This window comes from Hyla sarda, chromosome 1 (assembly GCF_029499605.1).
Source record: "Hyla sarda isolate aHylSar1 chromosome 1, aHylSar1.hap1, whole genome shotgun sequence".
Lineage (NCBI taxonomy): Eukaryota > Metazoa > Chordata > Amphibia > Anura > Hylidae > Hyla > Hyla sarda.
In genome coordinates this window covers 559,190,881-559,216,105 of record NC_079189.1, presented here as the reverse complement: position 1 = coordinate 559,216,105, position 25,225 = coordinate 559,190,881, and the positions used below count along the sequence as shown (strand labels likewise).

Genomic DNA, 25,225 nt, shown 5'->3' with positions numbered 1-25,225 from the left:
AATAATAAAACACTTACATGTCATAGACATGACAAAAGTTTTTCCGGTCAGGGCCTTAGTGCTGAGACCCTGACCGATCAGGTGAACTAGTAGGGAGAAGTATGCTCTATAAGAGCAGGAGAGTAAAGCGTGCTATTGTGCACTTACCCCTCTCGTTCTCCCGATGGGTGGGAGTCTCTGCTGCAGTGAGACCCCAACCAATAAACTTTAATCTTTTTTTTTTTTAAATAGAGACATCAGTTTGAACTGTAGGGGGTTGGGTGACACTAGGGGGGCATGTGCTCTGGATTCCAGGAGTGGCGCTCACGAGCACCTCTGCTTTTCTAGATACAGTGACACCCCCCCCCCCCCCCCCCCCCCCAGACCTACGATGGCCCCAAGATACGATCATTTCAACATACGATGGCCTCTCAGAGGCCATCACATGTTGAAGGCAGCATCAACATACGATGCTTTTGTATGTCGGGGCCATCACATAAACTGCTAACCGGCAGCGCTGACTGCTTCAGCTGCCGCCGGATAGCCGTTTACGGTGCCCCGTGTGGTCCGCTGACTATCACTTTCCTGTCCTCGGGGCTCCGGCGTGTCCTCTTCGGGATTCCCTGCATCATCGGCGCTCTACATAGTCATCATCACGTCGCGGCGCACGCCGTCCCGTCATCCAATAGGAGCGGCGTGCGTACTGACGTGATGGCGGAGACAGAGAGCGAGGATGCAGAAGCCTTGCCGAAGCGTCGGGGACGCGGTGACAGCGATGGAGGGAGACATCCAGGGCAGCGGTGAGGGTCCGGAGCGGCGGGGACACGTGAGTATAACCTCCAATACCAGTGGTCTTCAACCTGCAAACCTCCAGATGTTGCAAAACTACAACTCCCAGCATGCCCGGACAGCCGTTGGCTGTCCGGGCATGCTGGGTGTTGTAGTTTTGCAACATCTGGAGGTCCGCAGGTTGTAGACCACTGTCCTATACTTTACATTGCATGGATCCCTCAACATGCGATGGTTTCAACAAACGATGGCCCATTGGGAACAGATTACCATCATATGTTGAGGGACCACTGTACTCTGGCCAATGCAGTCAGAGGCAGGAAGACCCTTAATATATGTTCTGCAAAACTAGAACCCAACATCAATTACTTTCACTGCAGACACTTACCTTCTGCAAACTTATTCTCCAACTCTGTATTTCCAATAGCTTTGGCTGCTTGACACATCTGTCGCAGTAATTCTTCCAAGCGCCTCATACAACGAATAATACTACCTAAAAGAAAAGCTTCAGGTTTTAGTACATAAGGCAGAAAACTGGGGAAGATCAACCAAGTTTTGGGTTTTTTTTGAGGGAAAACTAAAAATTAACAGCTGCCATGAGAGCAGAGGACAATCGAAAAGAAAACAGCAGAAATGGATGGAGAAATTCCCCCAATGTTTGGCTTCTCCGTAACGCTAAAATACATCTGGTCCCCAAAGTGATTTGTCAGTTTTTCTTTAGCAGATAAAAAAAAAACAACTGTAAAAGCCTAAAACAGCTGCACAGTGTGTGGGACACGTCGAGCACTCGTATTCCTACTGTAAAAGTCATCACAACACAAATAAGTCATACTAAGAATGAAAGAGGACATGTCAGAATTAAGGATCCTTCCAGCATAAGCGCGGGGTCAACTCAAAAACAGCCATTAACTTTTGACCATGCAAGTGCAATAAACTACCCGAAGCCACAGGAGTCACTCGTGTTCTGGAAGAAAGTCTTCAAAGAAATGTATGAACTCAGCACATCCTGTACTTTTATTTTAGGGAGGTCTTGGCTTCAATTGGGTCAGACTTTTAGCCCCAGACATGACTTTTTAGGCATTTCTCACATAACATCAAAGTTTGATGCAAAATTGAATGATCGTGCCACATGAAGTGTAAGTTTACTTTCAGGTGAATTTTCAGCATAAGCTGCCATCTGTGTACATGACGAGAAGCATTTTCACAAGTTTTCCCATTTGCAGGCTTCATTTGTAATTTTCAGTTTTCCTTAAAGGGGTATTCCAGTGAAAAACTATTTTTTTCAGAAACTGACTAATTTTCCACATTAGGTTATATTGCTACTCCCCCTAACCCCCCCTCCACGCACACAAATATGCAAAACTGCTTAGGATATATAAATATATTTTTATGATTTATCAGGCTACAGCTGGCAATAGAAGTTTATAAAGAGGGAGGGAGGGAGGAATAGGATAGACATGGGTAAAAAGGCTTTAGCAGCCTGTATTGAGTGTTACCTCACCCAGAACTAGATTCACATTGCTCAGTACTGCTCTATAAAGTCCACCATGCTGTTGCTGCTTCTGAGGGTGTGCTTTAGAGATATAGGGGGTAGGATCGCTGTGTGTGTATGTGTATATACATAACCGCTAGTCTACACCCACGACCTTAAAGGGGTATTCCGGTGAAAAACAGTTTTTTTCATATCAACTGGCTCCAGAAAATTAAACAGATTTGTAAATGACTTCTATAAAAAAAAAAAAAATCGTAATCCTACCAGTAATTTTCAGCTGCTGAAGTTGAGTTGTTCTCTTCTGTCTGACAGTGCTCTCTGCTGACACCTATGTTTGTCTCAGGAAATATCCAGAGTAGGAGCAAATCCCCATAGCAAACCTATCCTGCTCTGGACAATTCCTGAGACAGACAGAGGTGTCAGCAGAGAGCACTATTGTCAGACAGAAAAGAACAACTCAACATCAGCAGCTGCTAAGTACTGGTAGGCTTACAATACGCCTTTAACACCTTAAGGACCAAGGTAATTTTGTCCTTAAGAACCAGAGCATGTTTTGCACATCTGACCACGGTCACTTTAAGCATTAATAACTTAGATGCTTTTACTTATGAATTTGATTCAGAGTTTGTTTTTTGTGACCTATTTATTCTACTTTATAGTGGTTTATTTTTTCGTAGATACTTGCATCATTTCTTGCTGAAAAATTGCAAGATTTCATGAAAAATTTGAAAAGTTTGCATTTTTCTAACTTTGAAGCTCTCTGCTTGTAAGGATAACACCGTTCTGGCACCATGGGAGCTTTGTAAACGCACATTGCCTTCAATTCCAGCCAAATTCTCTCTCCAAAAGCCCAAAATTTGGGATAACACCAGCATTTTTAAGAAAAAAAATCTCTTTAACCTGTGGTTAAGTTAAGGCTCACTATACCCCCCCTTGTTATGGTCCTTAAGGGGTGTTGTTTCCAAAATGGGGTCACATGTGTTTATGTCAGAACCGCTGTAACGATCAGACACCCCTGTGCAAATCACCTCAAATGTACATGACGCTCTCACTCCTGAGCCCCCTTGTGCGCCCGCAGAGTATTTATATGTCCACATATGGGGTACTTCCGTGCTCAGGGGAAATTGCATTACAAATTTTGGGGATTTTTTCCTTTTACCTCTTGTGAATATAAAAAGTATGGGGCAACATCTGCAAGCTAGTGTAAATTTTTTTTTACATTTTACAACATGCTGGAGTAGACCCCAACTTTACCTTTTCATAAGAGGGAAAAGGAGAAAAAGTACAGAAATGTGACCCTAAACTGTTGCCTTGAAATATGTCAGGGCTCCAAAGTGAGAAAGCGCTATGCACATTTGAGGCCTAAATTAGGGATTGCATAGGGGTGGACATAGGGGTATTCTACACCAGTGATTCCCAAACAGGGTGCGCCTCCAGCTGTTGCAAAACTCACAGCATGCCTGGACAGTCAATGGCTGACCAGCAATACTGGAAGTTGTTTTGCAACATCTGGAAGCTCCGTTTTGGAAACAATGGCGTACCAAATGTTTTTCATGTTTATTAGGGGGGGGGGGTAAATATGTAAGGGGGTGTATATGTAGTGTTTTACTCTATTAGGTGTTAGTGTAGTGTTTTTAGGATACAGTTACACGAGCGGTGGTTTACAGCGAGTGTGACCCGCCCTACAAGGGGGGGGGGGGGGGGGTTGGGGACCTCCAGCTGTTGAAAAACTACAACTGCATGTGTGGTCTGTCAGTGCATGCTGGGAGTTATAGTTTTGCAACAGCTGGAGGCACACTGGTTGGGAAACACTGAGTTAGGAAACAGACTGTTTCCCAACCAGTGTGCCTCCAGTTGTTGCAAAACTACAACTCCCAGACAGCCAAAAGGCATGCTGGGAGTTGTAGTTTTGCAACAACTGGAGGAGAACCCTTTGAAGACCACTGTGTAGTGGTGTCCAAACTGTAGCCCTCTAGATGTTGAAGGGCCAGATGTTACATAACTACAATTCCCAGCATTCCTGGACTGTCTGGGCATGCTGAGAGTTGCAGTTTTGCAACTTCTGGAAGAGCACAGATTGGAAACCAATGCACAGTGGTCTCCAAACTGTGGCCCTCCAGATGTTGCAAAACTACAACTCCCAGCTTGCCCGGACAGCCAAAGACTGTCATATGCTGGGAGTTGTAGTTTTGAAATTCCTAGAAGCAGCAGTGAAGATCACTTTACAGCGATCTTCACTGCTGCCTCGGATGCCGACGACACCGCTGCGTCCTCCACTTGCCTGCCGCTGATCCCTGCTGCCTGTGTCGGTCCTGTGGTATGATCCCACCGCAGCTCTCATCTTCACCTGCTCTGCCCGGACTTCTAGGGGTGGGCAGAGCAGGAGAAATGACTTTGAACTTTAACCCCCCCCAGTCAGCTGAGAGACTGCGATTAGTCCACAGGGACCAATTACAGTGATCGCTGACCATGACCATCCACAGATGGTCCTGGGGGGGACTTGCAGCAGTTGTCTCCCGCTGGTAACAGCGGGACTTCTGCCTGTTAACCTGTGCGATGCCGCGCATCGCCGGGTTAACTAAATCACATATAAACGTCATGATGTGTGAACTACCAGCATAACATGACGTTTATATAAGTCATTCTGTGGGAAGGGGTTAAGGTAGTGGGTGTAGACTAGCTGTTATGTTGTCTCCAATACACTTACACACACAGAAGTAGCGATCCTACTCCCTATATCTCTAAAGCACACCCTCAGACGCAGCAACAGCATGGTGGACATTATAGAGCAGTACTGAGCAATGTGAATCTAATTCTGGGTGAGTTAACACTCACTACAGGCTGCTCAAGCCTTTTTACCCATGTCTAGCCACCTATTCCTCCCTCCCTCTTTATAAACTTCTGTTGCCAGCTGTAGCCTGATATATCAGAAATATGATTGATATAATTGATTCTGCAAAACTGCTTAGGTGTGCCCCCTAAGGGGAGCAGAAATATAACGCAATGTGGAAAATGACAAATTTTCTCTGGTAAGATACATTACAGTTTCTTACATTCGCTTGTATCACTGTGTTATGCAAACTTAGCAATAATTTCATCCAAGCACTCCTTGCTTCTGTAATCTAGATGCTAAAATTCGGCCACATTACAATTAGTTAGTGAACGCCATTGTTCAGCGGGTGTAATCCGTCCTCATTGGTTCCGTATAGTCTTACCTTCAAAAACATCTGTCATTTTACAAATCTGAGCAAACGTCGCCCCGTTGGCCCACGTGTGGACGACATCCATGAGGTTAGGACGGAAAGTACTTAAATACGTCTCTTCGTCAACTTCTAACTTGGCTTCTGCCGAGACTTTTGCAATCCTCCGCGCCGTTTCCTGTCCAGATGGTTAGAGTCATCAGTCAAGCTAACATACGACTATACCTGGCTATATAACACAGTCAGGCGCAGTGCTGCTGGACTGTATACAAGTCACTGCATGTAACAAATCAGAACACAATGTATTTTGCTGCCGACACCAGCTTTACATAGTGTTACAAAATGTAACTAAAAATATTTTATTTATTTATTTTATTCATTCATTACCTGCATTTGTCGGAGAGGTCCTGCTAGCTGCTCTGTTAGTTTGGGCATTTCACTAGACTGAAAGAAAGAAAGAGAAAGAAAGATGAATCTGCACCCTCTATTACCTAGGTCTCCAAACTGTGGACCCCCAGCTGTTGCAAAACTACAACTCCCAGCATGCCCAGACAGCCAACGGCTGTCTGGGCATGCTGGGAGTTGTAGTTTTGCAACAGCTGGGGGTCCACAGTTTGGAGATGACGGTTTTTAGACAAATCAGGGTAATGGGGGGAGATCAGACTACTGCTAATGGACACGTAGATAATCCATTCCAGGTGGGCTCCACAGGATCTACATTCCAAGACGAACGCTGGCCATTCAATTTATATAGCTGTCGGACAAACTTCTGTTTGACTGACAGCTCTCTCCCTTGATCCCCCTTATACACAGTGTAAATGTACTCTGAATAGGGGGGGGGGGGGGACACACCTCTGGCAGCGGCTGACCTCCCTGAAAGCTAAGCGATCAGACATGTTGAAATCCATCTCCCTGCCATTAAACGTCAGGCAATCCCCACAATATACACATTAGATGGTAGTCAGATCCTACTGAAATTGTCAGGTTCAGCTGACTTTAAAGAGGTACTGCAGTGAAACATTTTTTTTTTTCCCCAAATGAACTGGCTACAGAAAGTTAAACAGATTTGTAAATTACTTCTATTAAAAAAATCTTAATCCTACCAGTACTTATCAGCTGCTTAAGTTGAGTTGTTCTTTTCTGTCTGACAACAGTGCTCTCTGCTGACACCTGTCTCAGGAAGTGTCCAGAGAAAGAGAGGTTTGCTATGGGGATTTGCTCCTACTCTGGACAGTTCCTGAGACAGACAGAGGAGTCAGCAGAGAGCACAGTAATCAGACTGGAAATAACTCAACTTCAGCAGCTGATAAGTACTGGAAGGATTTAGATTTTTTTTTTTTATAGGAGTCATTTACAAATCTGTAACTTTCTGGATCCAGTTGATATGCAAAAAAAATATTTTTCACTGGAATAGCCATTTAAATGGGTTATGAGAATAAGAAAAAAAACAGAAGGACAAGGGTGGCGTTGTTTCCAGAAGAAAACAGCTATGATTTTTTTTCTAATCCTAGACAACCCCTATAATCTAATGTGTATGGCCAATCCAGGCCCACCATATTTTGTTTAGGATTTAGGAGGCAGACATGCTGTAATGTGGACACGTCAATATACTGTTCATAAGCCTATAGACCACAGTGTTTTCTAACCAGGGTGCCTCCAGGTATTGCAAGACTACAACTCCCAGCATGCCTAGATCTACTTTGGCTGTCAGAGCATGCTGGGAGTTGTAGTTTTGCAACAGCTGGAGGCACCCTGGTTGGGAAACACAGATACAGATTGCATTGGGTGAGGCTGTGGATATTATGTTTCAGAACTGACCACTAGAGATGAGCGAACTTACAGTAAATAAGATTCGTCACAAACTTCTCGGCTCGGCAGTTGATGACTTATCCTGCATAAATTCAGCTTTCAGGTGCTCCGGTGGGCTGGAAAAAGTGGATATAGTCCTTGGAAAGAGTCTCCTAGGACTGTATCCACCTTTTCCAGCCCACAGGAGCACCGGAAAGCTGAACTCATTTATGCAGGTTAAGTTATCAACTGCCGAGCCAAGAAGTTCGTGACGAATCGAATTTACTGTCAGTTCGCTCATCTCTACTGACCACCTCATAGAAGCTCAGATTATTCTGACAGGACCAATCCCAGCCTTTGGTTGTGCCGGCATGCTGGGAGTTGTAGTTTTGAAACAGCTGGAGGCAGCCTGGTTGGGAAACACTGCTATAAACAATCAGGTGACAGCGCTGCTTACATAAAAGGGCCATCTTCATCATCTGTAGACAGCACAGTAATAAATTAAAATGGGAAAGTCTGTGGAAGTTCCATCTATGGAGGAAGTGAGCAGCTGCCAGACACCTCTCACACACCTCGTCTTCGAGACACTACAGGATCAGACAAGTTGATGACTATTTTCAATAGGGATCTAATAGATACAGCTCGTCATCCATGTTGTCAGATCTCCTGGAGTTCCATAGGTTCCATAGATCCCATCCATAAAGTTCATTTCCCTGCACAGCACTTAGTGTTCCGGCCGCCCTCCTCACCCATATACTGCTATAGCGCAGCAACTTCCTCTGGAAAAGCAGCTGTACAAACAGCGCACTTAATATGAAAATGCCCCCGGCCCCCAGCTGGACGCGGCTGTGTGATGTGTGCGCAGCAAGGAAGAGGAGATGTTTGTTTTCTGCATGCTCTCCCACCTCCCAGGGGCTCACATGGCTACCAGCAGCTCCGCTTTTATTACTATTAGTCACAAGGATCACAGAATTAACAAAACTAACGGGAAGGAGAGAGTCGTGCAAACCACAAGAAGAACGTTCAGCTGTTACCTCTGTTTCTATGAAAGGATCTATCCAAAGGATAGGGGATAAGATGTCTAGGGGTGGAGTACCCCTTTAAAGGGTAGAACACTTTGGCTGCTGGGAGTTGTTGTTCTGCAGCAGCTGAAGGCACATTGATGCGGGAAATACTGATTTAGATTAAGGACTATAGCTTAGGGCAGTGTTCCCCAATCTGGGTGCCTCCAACGCTTGCACATCTACAACTCCTAGCATCTCTGGATGGCCATGCCGACTAGGCATGCTGGTATTTGTAGTTGTGCAACAGCTGGACGCACCCTGGTGCAGAGAACGCTGCACACGTCTCCTCTCCACTGAAATACACATCTGTTATGGAAACCATTTAGTGTCATTTTTACATAGCAACTACTCCCTATTCCACATAGCTTTAGGGAAGAGAACACGAAATCTACTCCAAGTATATCATTTATCTCCCCTAGAAATAAACAATAAGCAGCGGACTCCGGTAAACAAATACAACTCATCGGCATGTAACATAGAAGCCTGGGAACCTAAACGTACGTTCTCCTGAAACACGAAGCAGCTGAGCAGGGCGGTCGCTTGTTCTGACGACAGATCGTTGAAGAGTCCATTAAACATCATCTCTGTGAGGAGCAGCTCATCTGCACTGCAAGGACAGAAAGACCACCCTGGGTTATACACAGCAACCATCATGCTGAAACGTGGACATGTCAATATACTCTTTAAAAAGCCTATAGAGCAGTGTTTCCTAACCAGTGTGCCTCCAGCTGTTGCACAAATACAACTCCCAGCATGCCCGGACAGCCAACGGCTGTCCGGGCATGCTGGGAGTTGTATTTGTGCAACAGCTGGAGGCACGCTGGTTGGGAAACACTGGTTTATCCTAAGGATAGGCAATCAATACCTGCTAATTTCACAGGCCACTCGTCCCTTCATCTCTATGACATCAGAAGAGGAGGCAAAGCCCATGCGTCTCAGCACGCGCTTCCTGCACTTCAGCTCGTCCATCTGTAGCACGGTGCGAGCCTTCTTCAGTTCACGCCTCGCGGCTCGTATATCCACTGTGATCTGCAAGTCAAGGCGACAGCATTATACAGATCTCTGTATAGGATTTGGGTTCAGTCTTTTTTTTTTATTAAAGAGTTATAAACCTCAAAATAAAAAGGAAAATAGAACAACAAGTCCCAGGTTACTTGGAATAGGATCCTAACCTGATCCCATACACGGAAAGGCTTGTAGGGGTTTTTACCTGGGCTTTCTTCTCACACAGCTTGTATGCGGAGTCCAGATTAGGGTCATTGTTGAGAGGGTGAGAGTACATCCTGTGCTCAAAGGCCTCCGTTTTCTGAATGACTTTTTTGAGGCCAGGATCTTTTACCCCCATATCATCAATGGGATCCAGCAAGGGCACGCCATCAGGGAAGCGCTTCTGAACCTCCTGGAAAAAGGATCAATAGTAGGGAGTTAAAGGCATTGTCGAGGATTAGACTGCTTTCATCCAAAAATAGTGCCACCCCTGTCATCGGGTTGTGTCTTGCATTGCAGGTTAGATCAACAGAAGTGAATGAACCCGGGATGAGATACTACGGCCAACCTGCGGCCAGGCGTCGTGCTGTTCTCAGGAAGAAAGTGACGGGTGACGTAATTGGTATATTATACTGGGCCAGTCCAAATATTCCTAAAGTTCCACTTTTAAATCACGTCTCAGGTCTAGTTTTAAAGGGATACTCCAGTGAAAAAAAATGTTTTTTTAAATCAACTGGTGGCAGAAAGTTAAACAGATTTGTAAATTACTTCTATTAAAAAAATCTTAATCCTTCCAGTACTTATCAGCTGCTGAATACTACAGTGGAAATTCTTTTCGGTTTGAAACACAGAGCTGTCTGCTGACATGAGCACAGTGCTCTCTACTGACATCTCTGTCCATTTTAGGAACTGTCCAGAGTAGGAGAAAATCCCCACAGCAAACATATGCTGTTCTGGACAGTTCCTAAAATGGACAGAGATGTCAGCAGAGAGCACTGTGGTCATGATGTCAGCAGAGAGCTCTGTGGTCCAAAAAGAAAAGAATTTCCGCTGTAGTATTCAGCAGCTAATAAGTATCGGAAGGATTAAGATTTCTTAATAGAAGTAATTTACAAATCTGTTTAACTTTCTGGCACCAGTTAATTAAAAAAAAAAATAATAAATAAGTTTTCCACCGGAGTAATATTCACCTGCATCATATAGGACCTCCCCATCCTCTCCCCTTGGTCCCTGTTGCAAAAATCCCAGACTGTTCAATGGTTTAGAACGCTCAGGAGATGGAAATGGAACTACAGAACTTCAGTTACGTTACCGGTATGAAGGACAGCAGCGGAATGCTCACACTTTCTTCTAGGTCAGCAATCTAGCGGTATTGGCGGTTTAAATGGTATAAAAGAAATGCTGACAGACTTCCTGCAGAAGGGGTATTTTGAGTTTTTCCAATTTATTTAGTCAATAAACTTGCCTTGCTGCCTCCTTAATATCTTTAAAATTCTTCCATTAAAAATTTGGGCTACTTCATTTACCTTTTTGGTCGGTCACATGGCGCTACTGACCTGACCAGATGTTAATGTGTTACAACACACGCAGCTTGCATGTAGTCTATAGGGGTTTGAATGCCCCCTCCTGTACACGAAGAATCACAGCCAATATATTGTGCGTCTCAAGGCAGCAGGAAAGCACTCACTGCTGTCATCTGCATGCCAAGGAGAAAAGCCCCGTTTATGGGACATCAGTGGTGACGCTACAGAAAACATAAGTCAAGACTGTGCAGGCAAGGGGGAAATGGTGCCAGGTACCAACACTGTGTGAAGACTTGGGCATTTGAACGGTGCAGAGTAGCAGTGAGGATCCAGACCTCCACAGACCAACCACTCTATGGCGGCAGGCATGGGATGGCTGGGCGGCATTAATATTTGTGCCTGATGTCATCTCATGCAGTCTAGATCAGGGTTTTACAACTAGTGTGTCTCCAGCTGTTGCAAAACTACAACTCCCAACATGCTCAGACAGCCTAGTGTTCCTGTAAACAGGAATGAATCGCGCATCACCTCTACCTGTTGCAAAACTACAACCCTCAACATGCCTGGACATCCTTTCACTGTCCGGGCATGCTGGGAGTTGTAGTTTTGCAACAGCTGAAGACCAACAAGATCCACAGCCGCACCCATGGTGCCATGACTAAGACCCATATGGTTCGAAACGAGTCTGCGTTTCTGCTATGCTTTTATAACCACCTTTTTATGGTTTTCATTTTTTGTTTTCATTTTAATTATGTGGAATCAATTTTTGGATTTTTAATCAGTTCTTTTTGGGAGCTGGAATACGCCATTTTTGTCAAGGACCTGTTCATAGCAAGTATGCGGTTTGGATTTTTTCCGTGCTTCCTAAAGGACACTTGAAATTCCTCCATTCAAAGAATCTACAGGGCGGCGAGCTGGTCTGTATATGCTGTGTTATAGGGGTTATTGTACATCTGGCCATTGTAGCACAACAACAACTTAAAAGGTTGCAAATAGTCCAAGCTAAGTAACAAAAACATGATGAAACCCCCCTCACAGTGACCCCCCGCCGTGCAGGATGCCTGTGTGAGGAATCTCAATGCATACCACACACGTCTGTGCTACCCGGGTGGACCTGCGCAAGAAGGGATGGGTGGCACGGACTGTACAAACAGCTCACACATGTTTATTTACTGAGCATCTGTCAACATCTCCTCTCCGCAAACATGTCCCCTTCACCCGGAATCTCCTCTAGATGCCTCATTCAACACAAACTAGTCTGACTACTTACCACCTAAACCATCGTTTCCCAACCAGGGTGCCTCCAGCTGTGGCCAAACTACAACTCCCAGCATGCCCGGACAGCCGAAGGCTGTCCGGGCATGCTGGGAGTTGTAGTTTGGCCACAGCTGGAGGCACCCTGGTTGGGAAACACTGACCTAAACTATAAAGCATTGCTTCCTAACCAGGGTGCCTCCAGCTGTTGCAAATTTGCAAAAGCTGGAGGCACCCTGGTTGAGAAACACTATTTATGAAGATGTGCCTCTGGAAAAGCTAGATACAAACCAATAGTATATTCACCAGTCAAAAATCTCTATATAACCAGGCAGGTGTGCCACTCAGGAATCTGGGAAAGTAGATATTGCTGCAAAGAATTTTTACATTGACAGAACGTTTTCTTTACTATCAAATCCTTATTATACAGCAACTAGAGCATCAGCCCAGACCAGCGTTTCCCGACCAGGGTGCCTCCAGCAGTTTCTAAACTACAGCTCCCATCATGCCCTGATAGCCGAAGGCTGTCCTGGCTTGCTGGAAGTTGTAGTTTTGCAATTGCTAAAGGCAACCTGGTTGGGAAACACTGGCCTAGACAGATTGGTAGATCCGACATTCAGGAGCTCAGGAACAGATGGATGAATGTCTATGATGCAGATGTAATGGCAGCCATAGTCATTGGTTCCTGGCTTTACAGATGACTCAAGTCAAGAACATTTACTTAGAGTAGAACATTTCTTGTAAAATCCTAATACTTAAAGAATCAGGACGCAGACTTATTCTACAATCCACAGGCAATGATTCCGTGTTCCAAATATCAGATCATATAGCGATGACCAAGCAGAATATGTAAGGACCTGCCTGCTGGAGCCAGCGATGATGTGATGGCTTAAAGTGCTCCATTACACAGTTATTACCGGATCAGATGGCCACACTACCAAATAAATACCGCCAATCCCAGTACCGCCATTAAATACGGGCGAAGAAACCAGCGCCGGGCTAAAGAGCGCTGCCTAATTTCTAAGGATATTACCACATACATTAAAGTATTTAGGGCAACCCAACCACTGGAATCCCTGGAATATGAGGATAAAGATAATAAAAAGTAACACTTTAATAACTCATCAAGAGATTTAACCCTTTCTTCTGCTACAAAAACTGTATCCCCTATCGAAACAGCAAGATTCAAACCCATAAGTACTCCCAAAGGGTAGGGTCACAGCTGCTGTATTTTGCTGCGTATTTTCTGCAGCTAATTCTGCTACCTATTGACTTCAAGAGGTAGAAAAATACACAGCAGCAAATACACAGCAAAATCCGGCATGTGTGACCCTACCCTAAATGTAGATGTAGAACATACACAGCAGCTATGAAACAGGATCCCCCCCCCCCCCCCCCCCAACAGTCAGCCAGTCACGGGGGCTCCTCTTTCTGGGTAGCCCACCTTGCCCTGATTATTTATAAGGTATTCTAGTACGAGATTAATGGGCCATACGTGTAACCTATACACAAACCAGGTTTATGTCCTATTCCAAGTAGGCACCGATTCTAAAAGGGTTGTGGATCTCTTATTTAAAAGGGGTACTCTGGAGGAAATTTTTATTTATTTTTTTTTTAAAATCAACTGGTGCCAGAAAGTTAAACAGATTTGTAAATTAGTTCTATTATAAAATCTTAATCATTCCAGTACTTATCAGCTGCTGTATACTACAAAGGAAGTTGTGTACTTTTCTGTCTGACCACAGTGCTCTCTGCTGACACCTCTGTCCATGTCAGGAACTGTCCAGCGTAGAAAGAAATCCCTATAGCAAACCTCTCCTGCTCTGAACAGTTCCTGACATGGACAGAGGTGTCCACAGAGAGCACTGTGGTCAGACAGAAAAGAAATTTAAAAAGAAAAGAACTTCCTCTGTAGTATACAGCAGCTGATAAATTTTTTAAATAGACGTAATTTACTAAATCTGTTTAACTTTATAGCACCAGCTGATTTAAATAAATAAGAATAAAAGATTGTTTTCTGCCGGAGTACCCCTTTAATGGCTACTATATTTTAATAAGTCATATGGTCATTTTATAAAAAGCAAAAACCTGTCCCTGTCATGGCGCCTATATACCCAGATTTTTATCACTATTCTAGGTAGCATATAGATATTGAGAAGGATGGCAAGGTTTAACCCATACAAAGTCTCCATGGGCCTAATGCAATACAAACTACTATTACAGCTCATAATAAGGTTTGAAGTGTAGAGAAACATTTTTAGAGTAGTGAAAGATGTGGGCAGCCATCACCACAGCTGGCCATAGGCTTTGTACTTTTATATTTAGAGCTATTCTGAACATAGCAAATCCTTGTCTGTCCACTTAACCCATCTGTAAACTGTGACGTAACTTGTACCCTTTGATCTGTCACTGAAGTCCCTCTATAACATGGGTCCTCCATTATACACTGCTCAAAAAAATAAAGGGAACACCAAGATAAACACATCCTAGATCTGAATGAATGAACTAATCGTATGAAATACTTTTGTCTTTACATAGTTGAATGTGTTGACAACAAAATCACACAAAAATTATCAATGGAAATCAAATTTATCAACCCATGGAGGTCTGGATATGGAGTCACACAAAATCAAAGTGGAAAACCACACTACAGGCTGATCCAACTTTGATGTTATGTCCTGTAATGTTTGGCCTCCACGTGCCCGTATGACCTCCCTACAATGCCTGGGCATGCTCCTGATGAGGTGGTGGATGGTCTCCTGAGGGATGTCCTCACAGGTCTGGACTAAAAGCATCCACCAACTCCTGGACAGTCTGTGGTGCAACATGGTATTGGTGGATGGAGCGAGACATGATATCCCAGATGTGCTCAATCGGATTCAAGTCTGTGGAATGGGCGGCCAGTCCATAGCATCAATGCCTTCCTCTAGCAGGAACTGCTGATACACTCCAGCCACATGAGGTCTAGCATTGTTTTGCATTAGAAGGAACCCAGGGCCAACCGCACCAGCATATGGCCTCACAAGGGGTCTGAGGATCTCATCTCGGTACCTAATGGCAGTCAGGCTACCTCTGGCAAGCACATGGAGGCCTGTGCGTGCCCCCCCCCCCCCCCAAAGAAATGTCACCCCACACCATTATTGACCCACCGCCAAACCGGTCATGCTGGAGGATGTTGCAGGCAGCAGAACTTTCTCCACAGCATCTCCAGACTGTCCCATCTGTCACATGTGCTCAGTGTGAACCTGCCTTCATTTAAAGAACACAGGGCGCCAGTGACAAATTTGCCAATCTTTGTGTTCACTGGCAAATGCCAAAAGTCCTGCATGGTGTTGGGCTGTAAGCACAACCCCCCCCACCCCCCACCTGTGGACGCCGGGCCCTCATACCACCCTCATGGAGTCTGTTTCTGACCGTTTGAGTGGACACATGCACATTTGTGGCCTGCAAGAGGACATTTTGCAGGGCTCTGGCAGTGCTCCTCCTTGCACAAAGGCGGAGGTAGTTGTCCTGCTGCTAGGTTGTTGCCCTCCTACGGCCTCCTCTGCATGTCCTGATGCACTGGCCTGTCTCCTGGTAGTGCCTCCATGCTCTGGACACTACGCTGACAGGCACAGCAAACCTTCTTGCCACAGCTCGCATTGATGTGCCATCTTGGATGAACTGCACTACCTGAGCCACTTGTGTGGGACTCCATCTCATACTATAGTGAAAACACTGCCAGCATTCAAAAGTGACCAAAACATCAGCCAAGAAGCATAGGAACTGAGAAGTGGTCTGTGGTCACCACCTGCAGAACCACTCCTTTATTGGGAGTGTCCTGCTCATTGCCTATAATTTACCTGTTGTCTGTTCCATTTGCACAACAGCATGTGAAATGGTCAGTCAGTGTCACTTCCTGAGTGGACAGTGTGATTTCACAGAAGTGTCATTGACTTGGTGTTACATTGTGTTTAAAGGGGTACTCCGCCCCTAGACATTTTATCCCCTATCCAAAAGGATAGGGGATAAGATGTCAGATCGCTGGGGTCCCGCTGCTGGGGACCCCCGGTATCGCCGCTGCGGCACCGCGCTATCATTACTGCACAGAGCGAGTTCGCTCTGTGCGTAATGACGGGCAATACAGGGGACGGAGCATCGTTACGTCACGGCTCCGCCCCTCGTGACGTCCCGCACCCCTCAATACAAGTCTATGGGAGGGGGCGTAGCAATCATCACGCCCCCTGCCATAGACTTTCATTAAGGGGTGGGTCGTGATGTCACGAGGGGCGGAGCCATCACGCTGCTCCGTCCCCTGTATCGCCCGTCATTACGCACAGAGCGAACTCGCTCTGTGCAGTAATGATAACAGGGTGCCGCACCCGAGATCCCGGGGGTCCCCAGCAGCGGCACCCCGGCGATCTGACATCTTATCCCCTATCCTGCAGAGTACCCCTTTAAGTGTTCCTTTTATTTATTTTTGAGCAGTGTATTTGCAGGTAATAAATAAAGTTAGACATTCAGGTCTTAGCCTGTACTATAAGCAAATGACTGGCTGGTAGTATAGTAAAGTGCACTGTTTGCCAACCAGCGTGCCTCCAGCTGTTGCAAAACTACAACTCTCATGATGCCCACTCAGGGTATGCTGAGAGTTTTAGTTTTGCAACAGCCGTATACACTGGTATAATGGAATGCAACACTTGGAAACTACAACACCCAACTATCAGATTAAAGAAAGGGGATTATCTAATGGATATAGAAGAGATAAAGGCTTGACTCCGATTCTCCAGGATGCAGCCTATATCTGAGTGGGAGCAGGAGGTTGCGAGTTACAACAGGGCAAAAAAAATAAAAATACACACACACACATTATATTATATTAATATATATATATATATATATATATATATATATATAGATAGATATATACACACACACACACACACACACACACATACACATACATACATATATATACATACACACACACACATATATATATATATCTCTCTCTAGTAGATCATAACCACATCATCATTATGAGGGTATTTTTATTGATAATAGATCATCACAATTCCTTACCTGTATAGACTTCAATACACTCTGCCTGTTGTCAAGAGGCCTGAGATCCTTAGGGATATATAGTCGGACGCTGCTGATGGCGCAGATCAAGTGCAGTAAGACTGGAACAACCTGCAGACAGGAAAGTACATAGTCACCACTAATAGTATGATATATAACATCCTCCAGACATCAGTTCATTTATACTACTGCCATTCAGTTTACTAATCACCATGACTTCCACACGCAGCATTATGAGAAATTTCCATCTGGGAGAAACAATGGCGGCCATATTGATTGCCATCCAGCTTTCTCAGAAACAGACATTTCAAAAAGGTAAAAGGGGTACTCAGGAGGGAAATGTTTTTCTTTCAAATCAATTGGTGCCAGAAATATACAGAGATTTGTAAATTACTTTTACTTTAAAATCTTCATCTTTGCAGTCCTTAGCTGCTGTATGCTCCAGAGGAAGTTGAGTAGTTCCTTCAAGTCTGACCAAAGTGCTTTCTTCTGCCACCTCTGTCCCGAGCTGGAGCAAATTCCCATAGCAAACAACTCCTGCCCTGGACAGTTCTAGACATGAACAGAGGTGTCAGCAGAGAGCACTGTGGTCAGATTGAAAAGAACTACACAACTTCCTCTGGAGCATACAGCAGCTGATAATGACTGAAAGGCTTAAGTTTTATAAAAATAGAGAATTTCCCACCAGAATATGCCTTTAAGGGTTTTTCCTTTTTACTATTCATAGGGAACCTGTCACCACTATCATTCACCAGGGTAGACCCCGACAACTTTACCCCACCTCAGCAACCTTCATCGATAGACCCCTCTATAACCAAAACCTGAGATTGGACGGGGAGAGACACCCCCAACAACTCATGGTTTAGACAGCATGAAAGTGACGACAGGTTCCCTTTAAGGGGCAAATGCTCTAAATTGGGACAATCCAGTCTGCTGAGGATCAAACCTGACCCCTGACATGACTGTGGGGGACTGTGTATACTAGAAAATGCTTGCACTGAGTTTATAAATAGCCAGGAGCAATTTCACATGGATCAAATAGTTTTGCTAAGAATAAGTCAAACACTGGACCAGAAGATGAATACGTTCCAGAGAGAAGCCCATATGGGGACTGTGCTCACTGACATACATTCATTTCCTGAGGACACTTGTCCTGCTCTAGGCAGCCGACTACAATCTCTGGGTAGCAATGTATACACATTTCCATATGGTAAGGAAAGATTCTGTGAGATCACTTGCAAATCTTCTGGAAATGTACACAGATAAAAATACCCAGTTATGTATAGCTTCACACAGAGCATTGTGGCCTACTGTATATAAGACGGAGTCCCTGCTGACTCCTGTCCATTTCCTAAAGAACCTATATTAGGCATTTAAGCACCAGAACTGGACCAAAGCAATGAAAGAATATAGCCTGGTGTAATAATCAAGTCGTACACCATGTGGACAGCCAGGTGCATGTACCTGGGAAAGAGAGATGGCACCAGGATGCACTATGGAAAAAAGACATGCCCACAAAGCTTTGAGCTGTACCACCTGCCCAAATATTTTTTCAGATTGAGAACCACCCGTCATGGCAAAGGGTTTTCCTATCATCTATTTAGGCATATGGATATCATAGACTTCACTCTATTGCCAAAGTCTACACCCCAGAGGATTGTGTGTGTGATCAAATAGAACGGTCTCTTTATTTGAATATGCACCATGTAATACAACATTATTCACCTGCAAGTCTGCTTTTTGTAAAAAAGCCTGAGGCATCCTGACGGAATTAGGAGTACACCTCTAATCTAAGGGGTTTGCAAGATTAGGAATAAATCTTATAGTATGTTACTGTCATCACTCCCTCTGTACAGGAAGATTTCCTCATGCCATTACCCCCACATACTATTCACAGATGATAATACTGTATTTAGGTGGGAGGGTTCTGCTTTCCAGAAAAGAGCAGATGAGCAGTTGCACTTCCGATCACCACCTTCACCTTAACAGACCACTTGTCTACTTAAACGTGTAGAACGTCTGGATGGTGGACATATTCAGTCTATTCAGCTCTGACTACATAAATGACGTGTGCATGTAGACAGACAAACTGGGGGAGATTTATCAAAACTTGTGCAGAGGAAAAGTTGACCAGTTGTGAGTAGCAACCAGATTGCTTCTTTAAAGGGGTACCCGCTGCCCCAGCGTTCAAAACATTTTGTTCCAAACGCTTGAAGCAGGCGGCGAGGGGTCGTGACGCCATGGCCAAACCCCCTCAATGCAAGTCTATGGGCTTGCATTGAGAGGGTGTGGCGAAACGTCATGACCCCTGCTACCCGCACCCAGCATTCTAAATGAATGCCGGGTTCTGCACAGAGATAGCAGGGGTCCCAGCGATGGGACCCCCGCAATCAGACATGTTATCCCCTATCCTTTGGATAGGAGATAGATGTCTAGGAGCAGAGTACCCCTTATTTTTTTTTAATTAGCTACTATTGTCAAATGGTCAACTTTTCTTTAACACAGGTTTTGATATATCTCCCCTAATATCTATAAATATGTACTATTATTTTTAAAGAGGCCTTAAGTGGCTCATGCCCTGCTTGAGTCAGACTTATATACTGTTAATGAAAAGTTATGCTTTGATGCCATATTGCATGAAGGTGCTCACGAGTGTGAAGGGCTGGATTGCATTTGCACAATGTGCTAGTTGTCCATTTTCACAAAATACACCAAGGGTATATACAATGTTTATTTGTTTAGATAAGAATACTGTCCTGTCCTCAGGATAGGCCATTAATATCAGATCTGCTGAGTGCTCATACCCAGAACCCCATTAAGCAGCTGTACAGCTGGGACCCACCTGCACAGGGAACAGAGGCAGAAAGCTCCATACATTGTGTAGTGGTCATACTGCAGCACAATGTATTGCCCTGTACATGTGGGTGCCATGGCTCTGCCAAACAGCTGATTGATGGGGTTGTGGGTGCCATGGCTCTGCCAAACAGCTGATTGATGGGGTTGTGGGTGCCATGGCTCTGCCAAACAGCTGATTGATGGGGTTGTGGGTGCCATGGCTCTGCCAAACAGCTGATTGATGGGGTTGTGGGTGCCATGGCTCTGCCAAACAGCTGATTGATGGGGTTGTGGGTGCCATGGCTCTGCCAAACAGATGATTGATGGGGTTGTGGGTGCCATGGCTCTGCCAAACAGCTGATTGATGGGGTTGTGGGTGTCAGCTCTGCTGATCTGATATTAATGGCCTATCCTGAGGTAAGTTCATCAATAAATTTTGCCCAAAAACTCCAATTCCCTGCACTCTTGAAAAAGGTTTAGACTAGGATCACAAATAGTAGAAAGGAACATGTCCAGCGCTTGACTCGGGAACAGGTCTTTATTTAGTATCCACAAGATGACATACAGGTACACGGAGGTGTGGCGCGTTTCGGCTTGTATCACCAAGCCTTAGGCTTTTGACTAAGGCTTGATGATACAAGCCGAAACGCGTCACACGTCTCCGTGTACCTGTATGTCTTCTTGTGGATACTAAATAAAGACCTGTTCCCGAGTCAAGCGATGGAATCTTCCTTTCTACTATTATCTGGGCGTAGTCCATGCCAGTCCGTGCGCTTCCTGCAAAGGGTGAGCTGATACAAACTTTCTCAGGATCACAAATAGGTTTATTTGTCCTCTGAAACTGAGCTAAAGTGATATCTATTCAAGTCCCATATAAATGAATGGGACCCTTTCTAATAAAAACCAACGCAAGTATGAACTTGGCTCCACTTTAACTGGCTCAGCCTCTCTGTAAACACATCAAACATAATATTTTTACCATACGTAATACAGAGATTTACTTAGGAACGTCTGCACCTAATTCCCTGTCTGACATGCAGTCATACCAGACGCCATTTCTCTTCAGATGTGTCTCGGGAGAGAAGTCCGGAGCCCTCTGCACCCTCCCTCCGAGTGAAGCTTTGTGAAGGAGAAAACACTGTCTGGAGAAGTAAGTAACACAAGGAGGTCACTTTCACACTTGTGTGCTTTACGACCTCAACACGTATGTGATATCAACAAACATGTGGGATTTTAAGAATTAAAAAAAAATTTTTTTGCAACCACAACATTCGTTTATTCATGAAGATCGCAGTAGTGGCTAAAAAGATCTCCATGGTATTCACTACAAAGGACATCACAGTGACTTACACCACCACTTTCTTTCAGTAACAATATGGAGGGAAGCTTTAGTCCATTACTGGGTGAAGCCCTATAATGGATATCACCAGTGAATGGCTCGGGCAGACAACCAGTGACGTCACTCACTACTGCCTGCACTACATGCTCACTCCAGTCTGAAGCCGGAATGTTACAGTACAGCAACATAAAATCTGGGTCAACTTCCAAAACCAATTTTTATTGCTCCAATACATTAAAAAAGGAAGAAAAATAAACATACATTATTATTATTTTATATGCGTGTTTATTTATCAGCGTTTACCAACCAAAGTGCCTCCAGATGTGGCAGATGCAATGTTAGTGCAGATGTGAACAAAGCTCAAAACGAGCCATAGGAGGGCAGCATCTGCAAAACAACGCAATAAGAAAGGGAACACTCCGGGAATCACTCCAGCATTTATTAACTCCATTCAGCATATGGAATCCAAATGTACAGGTAAATCTGCTGCCAAACTTTAGGCACAACAGACATGCCACGATTTAGTTTACAGAGCCAGTTATGTAACCAGTGTATTACATAGTATACAAGGCATATAAACAAAGTACAGTAGCTGTAGTTACCTATGATCAACATATAAAGCTATATATCATCCTATAACAAAATACTATAAGAAAAAAGTGGCATTTTATAACGTGAATGTGGTCTTCATAGCAAGGGCATATTAACCACAAGCTATATATACACACAATAATCCCCCTCTCAATTTTATGTTACTATTTATTGGTGCATCTTAGATTTTAAATATACCGTAGTAACTCATTTTGCATAACTAGTCCTCGTTGTCCTTCCTATTTCATGTTCTCATCCCTGCAGATAGTCTTGTAACAAAAGACTATTAAAGGGACTGTTAAAATAATAAATATAAATAAGATGATGGTTATAAGTGAAGATGATGGTGGTGGTTATCACTAGTGTGAGAACTGCAACCTTCCCTTTGAATTGGTTTACCATCCTCTAGATGTATTATAGAGTAGGGTTTTAGGTCAAGTGAGAAAGAGCAGTTTACTCAATACTTACCAAGATTTGGCAGAAACAGTTGGAAACATATTTTTATTGTTTAATCAAAGTTTTATATGGGGTAATAAAGAGATATTTTAAGAGATTGCCTGACGTGGATGGCCTGGAACAATGATCGGCTTGCAAGGATCCAAGAAACATCTATTGTAGCAGTGTAAGTTATCGCCTCCTTGGATGGACAGCAGCAGGATTACAGAGGTACAACTAACTATGGCGAGTACTATCCTGTACCTCAAACTACTGCCCTAGGAAAACCTTTCGTGTTTTAGTCATTTTGGAGATCAAAAAGCTAAATCATGGCTTCACTCTTTATCAACATCCATAAAGATCTGGACAGCTGTCCTTTGTGTATATACTAGTGTATCTACTGATTTATGTCCACAGTGCTGTAGTGTTAAAGGGTATTGAGCAGAAATTCCTCGCACGTAATTGCAAGTCTGACATTCGTGCTGCAAACATTACCATTGGTGTAAATGGGTCTTCAGCGGACCTGTTCACACTGCAGAATTTCAGCAGCTGAGAATTTCGGCACTGAAATTGATCAGCGCAGAGAATAAACCTGTTCATTCTTTGTGCAGAATTCTGGCGAGCAATGTATTGCTGCCAGATGGGATCTCCGCTCGCGGAATTCTGCAAGCTGAAATTACGATCAAATTACTTAATGTGAACGTACCCTTATCCTCCCACCTCCTTCCTTAAGCTTCTCAGAGGAAGTTCAGTGCTTAGTGTACCCCTTCCTTGCTGCTGCTGTTTATTTCTGTTCACAGTGCACTAATAAGTCGTTTTACCTCTATATTTCATCTATAGTAGTATGGTATAAACCATCCCCAAGCACAGTGCCCTTTGCCCAGCACTATGTCATGTACTAGCAAAGAAAAGGTAAAGGAAGTAAAGGAAGTCAACATGTGTACTACAACTGCAAACAGCACAGCTTTGATCCTGTCCCTGGAAAAAGAATGAGAAATAGATGTGGCCCACGAAGGGGACTCTCAGGGGCTCAATAACAGTAGTGAGAGCATTATCACCACCTTGTCAGAACTCTAAAGGTTTAATCTAACAAAGCCATGCAAGTTTATAAAAACCTATAGAAACAACAAGTACACTCATCACCTCAGTTCAAAAGCAGGGGTTCTGTGCACACTGTTGAAATGAAGCGGTGGTCGGACATGCTTGCAGCTGAAGCATTATACTCTATAGGCCAAAGAGAGGTACAGTGCTCTGCTTTCTTTGTTAGGTCCATACAGCAGCAGTTTGCATGTCTGTCTGCTGCTCCATTCAACCAGAGGGACCCAGGACCCCCATTCTTGTGATTGGTAGTCAAATCCATTCAAAAGGGTGATGAGTGTCCCTCATGGAAGTCCCCTTTAACCTGAAAGCAAAAGATCCTCACATCCATCAATTCTCCAGTTTAACAAACTGTACCTGCATCTCTCCTTTTTCGTCTGGTTTCACTGGCTTTGCAGCTTCCGTTGCAGCATTTTTCAGGCTCTCTTTACAGCAGTTAAGCAACACTTCTACCACATAAATAGGATCCAGATCTCCAGTATTTGGCTAAAGAGAAACAATTACAAGAAAAGTCACTTAAATTACTCTTAAATGGAAATCTGGACTATGATGTTTACTGGAACAGGACATACATCTTGCTTAAAAATACAATTCAGCTGTTGAACTGTTTATATGCTGTGATCAGAGGACATCCAGCTGCCTGCTCCACTGCTTTATGGACTTAAGCATGTTCACTTTTGAACTCCACTTAACGGTTTAAAGAGGTTATCCAGGAAAAGAAAACCAGAGCAGATTTCTTCCAAAAACACTAACCACACCTGTCCTCAACTTGTGTGCAGTATTGCAGCTCAGTTTCATTGAAGTGAATGGAGCCAAGTTGTAATACTGTAATACCATAAACAGCCTGAGGACAGGTGTGGTGTTTTTAGAAGTAGCACTGTTTTTCAATTGCTCAATAACCCTTTACGTCTAGAAACAATTTACATAAAAAGTAACTTAGGGTCAATACAGGATAAGTAATGGAACGTATGTACACAGTGAACCCACCAGCAGAATAGCAAGTATAGCTCTAGGGTATAATACAGGATATAACTCAGGATTATTGCGGGATAAGTAATGTATGTACACAATGACCTCACCAGCAGAATAGCGAGTGCAGCACTGGGGTACAATACAGGATTTAACTCTGTACATACATTGCTTATCCTGTATTGATCCTGAGTTATATCCAGTATTGTACCTGATCACGTGGGGTGCAACACCCAGTCTCCCACCTGGTGCCCCAGCTTTCCCCATAAACGAAGCTGCGTCTAACACGGGATGAAGCAGTGGCCAACACGGCCCCCCCCCCCCCCCCCCAATCATCTCTATGGAAGAGCCGGAGATACAGTGCTCCTGTATCTCAGGCTCTTACACTCTTACATAGAGATGCACATGAAGGTGGCTTGTCTGCCACCACTTTGTGCCGTGGTCGACACAGCTACATTCATGGGGAGAGCAGGGTCACAGATCCCAGTCAGACCCCTGCAATCTGAGACACTTATCCTCTATCCTGCAGATAGGGGATATATTTTCATAAACTGGACTACTCCTTTAAAAGTGAAGTCAGCTGAACTTGCAGACTTAGATCTGACAGGCCTATTATCTCATATGTATGGGGGTATGCCAACTTTTCCTCAACAGGGAAAGTATGCCCAATCATTTCTTAAAGGGGTAATCCAGGATTTTTTTTTATTTGACTATGCTACAGGAGCTGTAAAGTTAGTGTAGTTCATAATATAGTGTCTGTACCTGTGTGTGATGGTTTTCTCACAATTCTGTGATTTTTCACCCCACTATTTATTTTTCCC

At 44.2% G+C, this 25,225-nt stretch overlaps 1 protein-coding gene across 1 annotated transcript in view; it reads right to left on the bottom strand.

The window, feature by feature from the left end:
- MTREX (Mtr4 exosome RNA helicase) overlaps nt 1-25,225 on the bottom strand; it is a 94,355-nt gene that overhangs the window by 4,343 nt on the left and 64,787 nt on the right. The window contains exons 19-26 of the mRNA XM_056542470.1: nt 23,793-23,921; nt 17,138-17,248; nt 9,523-9,711; nt 9,178-9,341; nt 8,814-8,919; nt 5,848-5,904; nt 5,476-5,638; nt 1,157-1,261 (exon numbers count right to left, since the gene is read on the bottom strand). Coding sequence (XP_056398445.1) covers nt 1,157-1,261; nt 5,476-5,638; nt 5,848-5,904; nt 8,814-8,919; nt 9,178-9,341; nt 9,523-9,711; nt 17,138-17,248; nt 23,793-23,921 — 1,024 coding nt within the window. The remainder of the gene's footprint in view (nt 1-1,156; nt 1,262-5,475; nt 5,639-5,847; nt 5,905-8,813; nt 8,920-9,177; nt 9,342-9,522; nt 9,712-17,137; nt 17,249-23,792; nt 23,922-25,225) is intronic.